Raw genomic sequence first — 13,464 nt, 5'->3', positions numbered from 1 at the left:
ACAAACTGAACTGGAGCTGCAAGGTTCTATTCCTGCAACTACCGCTGGCTTACTTTCTCTTTAGCCTGGTATGGCCAAAGAGCGGCCTGCTAATGGGATCAGACCTAAACTGCACGTGCAAATTCCTCTACCTTGGGCAAGTAGCTAGACCTCTGTTCTTCACTTCCCCATCTGTACAACAAAGGTGACAATTACCCATCAGCCAGCATAGGAATGTCGTGAGGATTAATCTTTGAAGATAAGTGCCAAGTTTTAATCATTTTATCTCCATGCAACAGATGAGGAAACTGAGGCAGAGAGAGAGTGTGTCATACAGTAACTTTTTGCAGCTGGGATCTCCTTTGACTCCCAGACTGTGACTTAACCACAAGATCATCCTCCCTCACTTTATACAATAAATAATATAATAACCAGTTGTCATTGGCTAAAGCCGCTTTGTGGCTTCTATAGTGTCAATGAGTAACTTACATGGCACTATACCAAATCCTCCCCACTCAAATCTCTCATTCATAGCCGTAAATGCTGCAATGATGAAAAACAAATGTTAACTTCTTGAATCCTCTGAGGCGAACAGAAAGACAATTGTTCTACTTCTAGGCCTGTAAATCTCACATCTGCTTCATTTACATGCATGAGACCTAAGGAGCTTGCGTCATAAAATTGCACAATATGTCCATGGCAAGGGGCGAATCAGTGTCCTTTTTACAGAGAATAGCTGACAGATAACATGTCAATGATAAATGTTCAAGAATTAGATCCAAAAGCTATCAGGCAAACTGTAAATAGATCACATTAATGGTTTGGTTTTTAAAAAACTTGACTGACCTGCCTATTTCAGGACGTTGTTCTTTAAAATACAAAGTCGGCGGAACTGGTACCTGATGTAGATGTTACTTTTTGCCACTGACACACTTCTCTTCCTTTGCAGTCTGAGATTCAAGGCCTGGCCAAAAAGTGTAACTGGACAGTTCATTTGGTGGAAAAATGGTTTAGGAGACGGCGAAATCTTGAGCTCCCAACAATGCTTCGGAAATTCCAGGAAGCTTGGTAGGAAGAGAAAACTACCTTTATTGTGGGCCTGCATATTTCAAAAGGGGCTACTAATTTTGGGTGCCCAACTTGAGTTCCCCTTAAGTGGGCTCACTTACTTCAGCTGCCTAGAGCTTTTTGGCCTCTAGGGTATGACAACCAGAGCCCCTCTAAACATCCCCATTTTACAAATGGGGACACTGAGGCACAGAAAAGTGAAGGGACTTAACCAAGGCCCCATTGCAGGAAAAAGGTAGAGCAGATAAAATTACCATGGTCCTTTTCTTTTGCCTGGTGCCAGGGATTCCCAAGCCCATATTGTTGGGAATAGCCCAATTATTTTTGCTGTCTTGCCAGTTAATGAAATAATCATCATAAGGATTCGCATTATAATGAGTGCTATGTAAGGTCTAAATCCTGCCTGCCATGTTCCACTAACTGGAGTGGGTTTCCAGGCAAGATTTAGGGACACTTTTGAATTTTAAAAATAATGATATGATAGAATGTTGCATCTTTGTTGCATTTCAGTATTCATTTATTTTTGTAAAAAAAAAATCCCAATTCTGTAGGTCCTATGTTTCACAATGGATGGGATGAAAACTTGTATGGTTGTGACAACACTAAATTCTGGACTCCTCTCACTCAGATAAATCATCTTATCGATGTGCTATTTAATATGTATATGCATGTGTTTTCAGTCCCATTTAATATCAGTTCACTTAATAGATAATATTCTTATGATTGAATCTTTACTGAAATGTTTAGCAAATAGTATGTACCATAACACGAAAAAAGAATAATTTTTAAAAAATGAAGTTCTTTCTCGGTCTTATCAGGTGTTTTTTTTTTAAGTTTGCAAGCAAATGGATATCCTCTGTTCATCTGTCTCCAGTTTAGTGGGCTGATGTTTTACTTCAGCAGTTACTCTTCTTTCTTGAAGCAGCTTAGAATTTGTCCTGGCATCTCACTGAAATCTTCTCTTTTATTCTTCATTGTGCTTGATATTCATAAGATGCAGCTACTGCACTTGCTGTCAGTGGAAGCTTGCAGAGAATAGGAACAAACTTTTGTTTGCAAACTGTGTGGCCTGAAAGAGAAGGTCTTGTTAGTCCTTGTTCAAATGTGTATTTGTGCTGCTATTGTGAAAGCAATTTTTCGGTTTAGGGGTCATATCAGGGAGCAGAAACAGCAGCCTGTGAATTAAGTGACCAGTGATACAGCATGAATACTGGATACTCATGGAGAATAGCTTCTGAACATAAACTGAAATATGGTCACATAACTCAGACATTAATAAAGCATTTTGAATGACAAAAATGTTCATCAGCAACAAAACCTGTGTGCGTATAATTCCAAGACAGACAAAGCATTTCAGAGTGAGATTTTGTTTGCACTTTGTCCGCTTGTCTAAACTTTTACTGCCTTAACTATGCTAGCATAATTAAAGTGATCAAAACTGCTAGTGTGGAAGCACATATACTAGTCTAAAGTGCTCATAGCAGTATAGTTTATACTGGTTTGGGGGAACCAAAATAATCTATGCCTCTGTTAGGCAGCTTTATGGCTGCATAACTGCATTCATATCAGGGATTCTACTGTCATAACTATTTTGGCAAAATGAATAATTACGCTGGCAAAACTTTACTAGTATAGATAAGTCTAAGTGATATAGGAATATAAATCCCATTGTCTTTCATTAGAACCTGTGAGTGAGCTTTGCTTTGGGTCCTGGGATTTGTTGAAATTACAAATTCACAGCAAAACACAGGTCCCAGTCCTGCAAAGACTTACACATGAGCTGTCCTACTGAAGCCAGTGGGACTGTTCACATGCATAAACACGTGCATAAATCGTTGCAGGATTAGAGTCTAAGAGCTCAATCCTGCAAAGTGCTGAACACTCTGGCCCTGATCCAGGAAAGCATTTAAGCACATGCTTAACTTTAAGAACAGGAATAGGCCCATTGAAGTCAACGGGATTATTCACATACTTAAAGTTAAGCACTTGCTTCACAGGATTAGGTATCTGCACCTTGCATGATCAGGCCTGCAATGGGCTGAAAACTGGGGTAGGGGGGGTTGAAATCTGCATGAACCCCTACAAACTGCATATGCTGGCTAAAATGTTGATCTGCTCATTGGCTCCACATGTGATGCTGGCTTTGAGTCAGGGCAGTGCAAGACAAGGTGGGGCAGCCTTTGTTCATACATGCTCTCCTGGGTCACAGCTCTTTCATCTTGTCTCAGATGCTAATTTACATGAATTCGTGTTAGCAGAAGACTATAGTTATCTTCTCTGTATCTGTCTATGGGTTAGTTCTAGTGTAGGCAGCTTCCTTGTCAGGTCTGTATCTTGTCTTATCTTCTTCAGCATGTGAAATCTGTTTGGTCATTCAGCAGCTCTGTTTCTTAAGAGAGCATTATGAAACACTGTTAATTAAGAAAATGTTCTCACCAGATTTTGTCTCGTGTCTATTTCTACTCCCACTCTACTCCCACCCTTACTTCAAATGTGACTATCTGGCAATAGGAGAGAGAGACTATGCAATGGGAAGTGTCGGGGAAATTTAACATAAGATGGTGCTACCAGCCTCGCCTATAACATACATACCGGTAAATCAAATTGCCATTTGCTATGGATGTTCATTGTCTTTCACACTGGAAAAATATTGATACATTCTGTAAAGGCCATCAGAAGAGAGGGGTTACTTTAGACAATCATAACAGAGAAATATGCACATTCCTTAGCCATATTGTGGTTCTCTATATCCCTACACCTGGTTAATAATAATGATTAGCCAATCCAAAAGAGAGAAATTTGCATAATGGAGATTGAGAAATAATCATATGGTGACTGGTAGACACAACCAAGGAGAGGATAAAGCTGTATATTTTGTGTCTCAGTAATTTGCAGTCTCTAGCCACACTGATTGGCAGCCACAATTCCCTTTCTGCATAATGTCTATGCAGGAGCAATCACTGTTCTGATTTTCCTGTTTGTTCTTGTTTTGTAGCTGGCGATTTTCATTTTATCTCGCATCATCCATTGCTGGATTTATATTTCTATATGATGTAAGTTAATTTGGGGGAGATTTTCAATTCTTGTCACACTTTTAACAAAATAAGGGCACAATCCCAAGGCCTTTGCCGTCAGTGGATGATTTCCCATTGACTTCAGTGGGCTTTGGATTCAGACCATAATGCTGTTTTATAAAGTATTACAATCTAAATTACAGCCTAGTCTTTTCACCCAGATTTTATTTACATTTAAACTTACTATTATTCTTTCTCAATAAAATGTAATTTTACATCTAACCAGCATTTTAAGGAAGAATTGCAAAAATTATTATTGTCAGGCAGTGTTGCGTTATTTAATAGTTGGGTGGGTGATGGTTTTACCCGTGGACTTCATGTAACATGGTCATATTTTCAAAATAAAAAACGAGACTTTTGTTGTAACTTTTTTAGAGTCACATGCAGACGAAAAACAAAAGGCCACTTTTTTTTTTAAATGTTCACTGGCGTTGCTATTGTCAATACTCAACATCAGTATGTGTGTTCTTGTTGGAGCAGAGGATTTTTCCCTGTAAGCTAATGACCTGAATGAGTTTCTCAGGAAACACTGAACAGATGTCATTAACATTCATTTTGAGCGAAAGAACTGCTTTGATGGTTTAGGTGCTCATTTGGCTTTTTTCTTCGCTCCAAGCACTGTTCATCTTACTGAATGCTTGTTCTGCTGGAAAGATTGTGCCTGATAAAGACAATACAAATTCTAAGCACTGTAGCAATGTATCTTGAACAAACTGAACTTATAAAAGAAATCCAATGTCTTGAATGATAAAATGGAAAAATGAAATATTTCAGGTGCCCCAAAAGTCTCCCGAGACATTTGGTACATCATATGAAGAACTGGGACTGGCATGTGATTGCTTTAGAGTACAGTTGATAGAGAAAATTATAGTATGAAAATATAACTGATAATCCTGCTTCAACCTAGAGTTACTTTTTAAATATTTCTGAGCTAAGATTGACTAACTGCTCATTTTTTGTATGGTTCTGTCTTCCCCAGAAACCTTGGTTTTATGATATATGGCAAGTGTGGGTTGGCTATCCATTTCAGGTGAGCTGTTCAGAAGTGTTGCATTGATCAGCATGGTATTTTTGTTGTTTTCCCCAGTGGAGGAAATGGCCCTTTCACAGTTTAGATAGATGCATAGGCTTTTAATATAAATAAACTACTTCAGTTTCAGTTATCAGATGTGTGGATATGTTAATATTTTAATTTGTAAATAATAATGATGGAATTGATTTATTTTCACTGCTTTGCACTCTGCATATAGAGCAGGTACACTCTGCATATAGAGCAGGTCACTGACAGAGTAGGTATACTAGAATCTGGAAGCAGAGCAGCTGAAGTAACTGGGAGTTTTGCCTGAATAAAGGCTGAAAGATTTGGCTCTTAGAATGTTTTGTTCCTTAATAAAGCTCAGAACATGATTTCAGTTTTCAAACTCAGATTAAGTAGAAGAGCAAAAGAGTGTAAATAAGTCCATGGTATTTTGTACTCATCTGTTGCAATGCATTGAAATGACTAGAGAAAAAATGGATATTTTCTTCTTTACAGTCCTTGCTATCATCCCAATATTGGTACTACATGGCTGAGATTAGTTTTTATTGGTCTCTGTTGTTTACCCTTGGTACTGACACCAAAAGGAAGGCAAGTATTTACAATTATTTGCAAGCAAAGTCTTTGATTCTCTTATGAATGATACTCTTCTGTTAAGAAAACACTGTGCCAGGTGCTGAAATTATCAGTGCTTGAACCTTCAAGTCAGTAGCTATTTGCTGAATATGATATGGCCAGGATGTCCGCAGCCAATCCTTTCCCCTATAACAATGAGTGGTGGGAGAAGGGGTGAGTGATATCTCACTCCAAAACAATTGGTCTGTGTAACCAGGAGAAAACCTCACCTCTTTAATATTCTCTGTGTGGGGGTAGGAGGCAGGGAGAAGGGGCCAGGAGTATCTCTCTCACCCCTGTAATAATTGTGTGTGTACTAAGAGGTATCTCTCGCCTCTGCAATAAACCAACATCACAGTTATATCAAATCCAGCAAATGGGGTGAAGGGCTGTGGGGGGACTAAAAGCCTGGTCCTTCCACTCCCAGACCACAGGCTTCTACCACCTGAGCTGCAGGAGAATTCCCATACTTGGTAACAGTAGCAGGTCATATAGCCTCTCCGTGGGGTCAGCCACTGGAGCAGGGTTTCTCAACCCATGAGAGAGTCACACAGCAGCTCCTGTACACGGGGTTGGCTGGGCTCGCCTCCCTGCTCCAGACATTGCAGCCTCTGAGATTCCAACACCAATCAGGTTTAGCTCAGCCATCATGATTACGGGAGCCCAGGTAGGCCAAATTTGAGTGAGTGGCACTGTAACCCCAAGAGCCAGGTCATAAGTCCACTCACAGATTTGTTCCAGTCAGGACAGCGGGGCCAAACCTGAATGATACTGCAATTCCAGAGGTTGCAATGCCCAGACTGGAGAGCCAAGCCCAGCCAGCACAGGAGCTGCAGGAGATGCAACTGCGGGGTGAGTGCCAGGCAGGATCCAACCCTTCCAGTGGGCAGGATCTGACCAAAACCACTTCAGGGCCTCCACCCTAAGCTAGAAACATTTACAAATTGGCCCTGAGCCCAAAAAGGTTGAGAACCACTGAGGAGAGGACAGCACCACTCTAGAACTTGTACACACAAAGCCAGTACGTTGCACACTCTCTCTGCTTCTGTTGCAACCTCTAGTTTGGTAGCCAGCTAGTGCTTGCTGTGCTGCTTCAATTGTTAAATGTCTGTTCTGGAAAATAATGGTGTTTGCTTTAAGTTTTGTTTTGTATTTTATTCGTAGGACTTTATGGCCCATGTCATTCACCATTTGGCAGCCATTGTTTTGATGGCCTGTTCTTGGTGTGGCAATTATGTTCGTATTGGGACCTTAGTGATGATTGTACATGATACTGCAGACTTCTGGCTTGAGGTAAACCTCACAGTTAATTTTTATTGCTCAGTTTTTGTTCAGTGGTAGGTTTTTTCCCCTCTTTTTCCCCCTTCTGTCCCTATTACAAAATGTTTTTATAGATTTGTAAGGCCAAGGGGACCATTAGGTCACCTAGTCTGACCTCTTGTCATTGAATAACTTTGGGCAGTTGAAAACAGACAGGAAGAGAAGTCCTTCAGTGTGAAATTGGGGCTAGAATTTCAGCTGTGAACCTTGGTGGTTCTTTTTTTGCAGTTAAAATGAGACAAAATAGGCCAACCTGTGGGCGGTTTATAGTGATAGGCAAATCTTAAGAGGTTTGGTCTGGATGAGCATCTGAAACATTATCCAGACTCGCTTCACTTCTTAGGCATTTACATCTGTGGCCTGACCCTTAACGCTTTCTGAGTGTGGCACTCCTGTTGAGTTCCACGAGCTGAACCTTGCCCCTCTGCAGCGGGGCCAACACAAAGTGGTGCGTACTTCAGTGGAGTTACTCTAGATTTACACCAGTGTTACTGAGAGCAGAGTATGGCCCATGAACTTCTGTCCACACTTGGAAACAGCCCTGATTCAGTCATTTGGGGCCAGTAATTGGGGTAGCTGCACTGTTGATGACCCTCTAAGCGCAGACAACGGTCTGCTGTGGCTTTACGAATGAGACAATTCTCAGTTAACTGAATCAGTGAAAACCTCATTGTGACAGACGTGGGCTTGACCAATACACTGGGGATTGAACCAGGGACTTCCAGAGCTAAAAGCATGAGCCTCTAGAGTTTGAATTAAAGAGCCAAGTTGGAACAGACTCATATCCTCCGTGGATTAGGCACCGAGGGAGACACATCAACATGCCCTTATCTGTATGTAAGAGGTCAGCTCTGGTGAAGCTCTGGTGATTGCTAGCCACTGATGGCTGAATCCGGGCTATTCCTGAGTGCGTAGCAGGGCCTAAGTCTCCCCTCTCCTCCCTGACTGCAGCCCCTTTAAATCTGTTGCAAACCTGGAGAATGGAAGGTCTTGCTAACTAACTTAATGTTCCAATCAGAGAGTTGTTGTAAGGCCTTTCACGTCCCTTCCTCTGACATGAAAGGAGTGCAATCAACATGGAATATGTTTTGTTGTTGTTTTATCAAGTAACATTAAAATGTTTGCTATTTTTGCCAAAGTGGATGGGAATTCTCTTTAATCTAAATCCTTAATTATAAGACCTTTAAGTAGGAGCTATTTCTGAGGCTAATAAATGTCTCTGAACATGTTTGGTTGGTTTTTATTCAATTTCAGTCAGCCAAAATGTTTAATTACGCTCACTGGGAAAAAACCTGCAATGTTCTCTTCATCATCTTCTCTGTCATGTTCTTCATCACAAGGATTATCCTTTTCCCATTTTGGTAAGTAACATTTGATTCAGTCACAGCTCCTGTTTCATTTTCTTTTCAGAAGGAGGTTGGTTAAGGTATGGATGAAAAGGAAAAGGAACTGGCTGTGTTATGGCTTCAGGAGAAGATCTATTATTATTTTTCAGAGGTCAGATTAGCAGCCATTACATGATAAATACAATGGGGATAATACCTAATCTTGGCTCATTAAAATTCTTAAGATGTGGAGCATAGCTTGAGTTTACTACAATGGACTTTATGTAGCATTTTTCAGGGACAGAAGCTGGTTATATTAATAATATGCCTGCATGTTTGTTGCTGTAAAGGTGCAGGGCCGGGGCTCGACCCTCCATGGGGAGGAGGGGAGCCACACCGGCCTCGACACACGTCGTCTGAGGTGGCCTGTCTTCAGGGGTGAGCGCTGCTGCACAGTTGCTTGGGCTCCGGCCTTCTGCTGTAGGGTGGGGCATTGAATACGAAATTATAGAGGTTCCGGTCCTCGTGGCTCAGGGTTGAGCAGTCAATAGTTCAGGCAGCTCAGGCCGTTTGGGGCAGGACCGAGCAGTGGCACAGTCAAAGGGGGCCCAGCCCTTGGTTCGGGCGGGGCACCAAACACAGTTACATAGCTCGACCCTGTGGTTCAGGGTTAGCAGTCCACATACAACTTGATGGCCTCCTAAGGCCGGAAGAGGGTTCTGCACCCGGGTAGGGGTGGCAGGGGAACGCAGGCCCACCCACTCCACTGCGTTCCAGCCTGGGCCTATAGCAGCTATCACCGCTGACGGTCAGTGGGGTCCTGCCACAAACACTGACATGTCCCGCATACTGCGTCTGACTGGAGTCAGCTGCCCCCGGCTACTTCCAATCTCCCTCTGGCTACCTGTCCTGGGGCGTCAGTCCCGGATGTCAGTAACATGGGCCCTCCGGCCAGGGCTGGCGTAGGTTCCGGCATATCTTGGCAGTCGGCCAGGCCTGGTCCGGGGATTCCGGGGTAGTAGAGGGATGGGTGGCTCCGGCAACTCCTCGTTGTAGCGGCGCGGGGAAGCTCCGGCAACTCCTCGTTGGAGCGTGCGCGGGGAAGCTCTGGCCAGTCAGGGCAACGGCCTTGGGCCTCAGCAGCTTCCCAGTCATGAGCACCCTCTGGCAGGTCTGCTCCCGATGGCGGCTGGGCTCCAACTGAGGGCTGAGGGCCGGCTTTTATACTTCCGGGTCGCCACTTGACCCTCTGAGGGGCGGGCTCACTGCTCAGTGGCCCTGCCCCCTTAGGTGTCCGATGGGGCTCGACCCTTCTTGGGGAGGAGGGGAGCCACACCACCTCGTTACAGTTGCCCAACCCTTTCTTAATTCTCTGTCACTTTCTGTATTTCCAAAATGCCCCTTCTTTTTTATTCCTGTTTTTTTTTGTTGTTGTTCTTCTTAATTAACTGCACAGTGGTCTTCAGTCATTTTGCTTTATGGAGTCTTATGTCATCGCTCTTAAGTTTGGAAACAGTTAATGAAGCAGCTGACGAGTATAAAACAAAAACAGACAACCTAGCTATGAAACTGAAGATGAGGCTCAAGAAAAAATAAACACATGAATTAATTAACAAAGAGCCAAATCCTAAATTCCTCAGCATTTCACTGGAATAAAGATTTCAGGTTTGGGCCTAGAGAATGGAGGGAATTAGCACTGAAAATGGTGGAGAAAATCTTTTGAGTAGCAATATATGTATCCTACATACACTTTCCTGTTTGGAGATAATGGAATTTTTTAACCATATTTAAACTATTTTCATGCAACTCTCAAAATGCTTGGCTTTGGAAGACTATTTTAATAGCATACTGTACATTCCAGTAGAGCCAAGATTTGTTATTGAATGTTTAGTCTTTGCAGTTTTCAATATTTTGAGTATATAGCAAGGTGATGAAGCTAATCAATTTAAATTAAAAAAATATCTAAATATCTCAGGCATGCACCAGGGGTTCCTTGTTTTGTAACAATTGCCTTTATTTTTCAGGATTTTACGTGGCACATTATATCTGCCTTCATATTACTCCTCAACAATCGTCATAGCGTATTTCATCTTCAATGGGCCGCTTCTAATTCTGCAAGGGCTCCATCTATACTGGGGCTACTTAGTTCTCAAAATTTTGAATAAATTCCTGTTCATAAAGGTAAGTTATTCAGGCTTCTGCCAAAAGGTGTGGGAAACCTCAAATACTGAATTGTATCTTTTGATAGAGTTGCACAAAGATTCTTACTTTTTCCTTTACCTGTTAGGACCAGATTTTCAATGAGGCACTTAAATAAGGGAAAGATTTTCAGAAGTCGCGTAGCATCCAGCAGCTCCCATTGACACACCCATGGTCGGATTTTTATATGACCTCAGTTCCTCGTGCCTTGAGCTCTTTTGGAAATATGGTCCCTCATTTGATGCTTAAAAGGGAGCTGAGCCTTCTTGAAAATCTGGGCCCAAAGCAGAGCTTTTTGGAAAATGTGGCACCTAGTGTAAGAAATTATTACTTGGCTTATGAAAATGAGCAGGTCAATCTTCTAAAGAATGAGAGGAAAGGAGAGGAATCAAATCTTTCAATGCCATATCAAGTTAAATAAGACAACCTGCAACCAAAGTTCTACGTGAGTGTCTAACTCTGAGCTCCAGTGCTTGCATCTGCTATCCTTACCCATTATAATCTTGGATATTAGAAAAAAAAAATAGGATGGCCAGATAGCAAGTGTAAAAAATTGGGACAGGGCATGAGGGTAATAGGTGCCCACATAAGAAAAGGCTCCCAAAATCGTGACTTTCCCTATAAAATAGGGACATCTGGTCACCCTAAAAAAAAAAAAAGATACTGCCTTATATCATGAGACAGTAAAATCTTGTCTTTGCAACACCCAAGAGACCAACAAGACTAATCTGCCTGGTGGAAGTATGCCTGACTAAAAGTTGAACAAACATCTACTGTAAATTGAATGGCTAAACTGGTTGATTTAAGACACAATATGACTTACTAGAGACAGTCCTTAGTGAAGGCAGCCCTCTATATCCAGATCAGTATTAACAGCCAGACCTTAAACTGGTGTAAATTGATATAGCTCCATGGAAGCCCATAATGCTACACGAATTTACACCAGTCAAAGCCCTTAGAGTGTAATTGTTTATGAAGATAAAAAAGTTTGCCATTTCCTAAATTGTTTTTCCCTGGTTCTGTTCATTTGTAGTTTTAAATATTGTTCCATGAGATGTAGACATATAAATGGTGATGTATATTTTGCTGTTAATGGACTTCAGCCTAGAGCCATAGAATGAGTGTCCAGATAAGGACTGAATGCTGTGGTGCAGTTGGCTGCATTGCACATTTCTAAAATGAAATACAGTGGACTCTCTTGTAGCAATGTCACTCTCTCCTTTATCCCCCTCCCCCCTGAGACACTTTATTCTAAACTGAGGCTCATTTTAACTAGAACTGTGAAGCGCATTGAAACACTTTGGAAGCTTCCTTCTACTTGGAGTTTCATTACAAAGTTCACTATAAGTGAAGTTCACCTATCTGCAGCACACCAACAGAAGATTAGTGCACCATTTAAGGCTATAAATTAGTTCCACTGTGAATGGAGGGCTCCTACGTGAAGCTGACAGCAAAGACCTTTTTGCGAGGAGCCTTGTACCATTTGAACGCCTAATGGAGTAGCTGCTGCAGTGAACTATGCAATCTTTTCACAGTAGCCTAGGCAGGGACAAAAGCAGCATTTAGAAAAAGGATCTCAGAAGAAATGTTTAACATTCTGCTAATTAAGCCTGTGCCACTCTATTGAAACTAGTGAGTTTTTCTGAGGCTCCAAATTATGTAACTTAAAAAGGGCCAACAAGCTTAGTTATCCCAAACAGTTAACGATGTGGAACATCTTAGGAGAATAGAAATATTCCATTCTATTATTTTTTGTATTATTTTACTTAGAATAGAAATGTGTAACTATGCCATGAATTGCACCCTGGAAATAAGTAGTCAAGCACTGTGCGCAGCTACAGATGTTAATTAAGAAAGATGCAGAAAACAAATTCCTTGTAAATCAAGAAAATGTAGATGCCTGGAATGGAATACTGAATGAAAACAAAAAGTCAGAGCTGGTTTATATAATCTGAGAGGCCCTGGGCAGGAAATGAGTCTACCACCATATGGCACTGAACGTTGTGTGTTCCTTCTACGGGGGCGTTGAAGTAAAGGAGGAAGAGGGTGAAAAGCATGGCTTTCCGTTTGCTATTAAAATCTGCTCTCCCTGTGTTGGGTAGCATTTTGCCACAGCTCCCCCTTCCCAGTTGGCTACTGCTGTGGGAGGGCTCTGCTGGAGTGTGCTCATGGACTAGAGCAATGAGGGCAGTGTAAGACTCTTTACAGAATAGAAGAGCTTCCCATTTACTTAACTGCTTATGTCTCTGTGAGGAACAGAAGTGATTTATTGTAAGTAACCGCTGCCCAGGATTAGCCATCATAAGCAATAGAAAGGGGTCAAGCTGGCCTCCTCGTGGTGGATTTTGGATTCCTTACACAGCCCTGTGAAAAGGCTGTGTCCAACAGCACTTTTACAGTGGCAGCAGCCGCAGCGCTAGTCCTTGTCCAGCCCAGATGACTTCAGCTGGTTTGCATGTGGAGCCTGTTTTCCACAGCAGTGGCAAACTTGGCTGTGAAATCAGCTTGGGCCTTCAAAGATGCAAAGCCAACTTTGAATAGAATGCTGTTTGCAAGGCAGCATCGTGAAGGAAAAGCCGCTTATAGAAGGGGCTAATACTTTTTTTATAACACATTTATTATACTCATACGCTGTGCCAATAGCTGTTGCTATTTTAGTGGAGTACCAGTAAACTATCACCTTTGCATTAGCAAAGGTTTTAGTTTCTTTGCCCAAAATGAAGGGAATTCATTCAGAAAACAGGCCATTTCTGACTTTTTTTTTTTTTTTTTTAAAGCAACAGCTTAAATGCTTAGAATGAAAAAACTAGGTCACTTTTGAACTGGGAAGAAGCTGTTGATGATATCA

The 13,464-nt window shown here is 41.8% G+C and overlaps 1 protein-coding gene across 3 annotated transcripts in view; it reads left to right on the top strand.

The window, feature by feature from the left end:
* The window catches only part of CERS3 (ceramide synthase 3), a 66,742-nt gene that overhangs the window by 30,333 nt on the left and 22,945 nt on the right, over positions 1–13,464 (top strand). For all 3 annotated transcript variants that reach the window (XM_032765997.2, XM_032765998.2, XM_032765996.2), the window contains 7 exons: positions 929–1,047; positions 4,043–4,100; positions 5,101–5,151; positions 5,656–5,748; positions 6,937–7,065; positions 8,347–8,453; positions 10,442–10,598. In XM_032765997.2, the coding sequence (XP_032621888.1) occupies positions 929–1,047; positions 4,043–4,100; positions 5,101–5,151; positions 5,656–5,748; positions 6,937–7,065; positions 8,347–8,453; positions 10,442–10,598 (714 nt within the window). The remainder of the gene's footprint in view (positions 1–928; positions 1,048–4,042; positions 4,101–5,100; positions 5,152–5,655; positions 5,749–6,936; positions 7,066–8,346; positions 8,454–10,441; positions 10,599–13,464) is intronic.

This window comes from Chelonoidis abingdonii, chromosome 9, assembly GCF_003597395.2.
Source record: "Chelonoidis abingdonii isolate Lonesome George chromosome 9, CheloAbing_2.0, whole genome shotgun sequence".
NCBI classification, from domain to species: Eukaryota; Metazoa; Chordata; order Testudines; family Testudinidae; genus Chelonoidis; species Chelonoidis abingdonii.
Note: the sequence above shows the minus strand (reverse complement) of the source record. Positions and strands in the feature narration are given on the sequence as shown.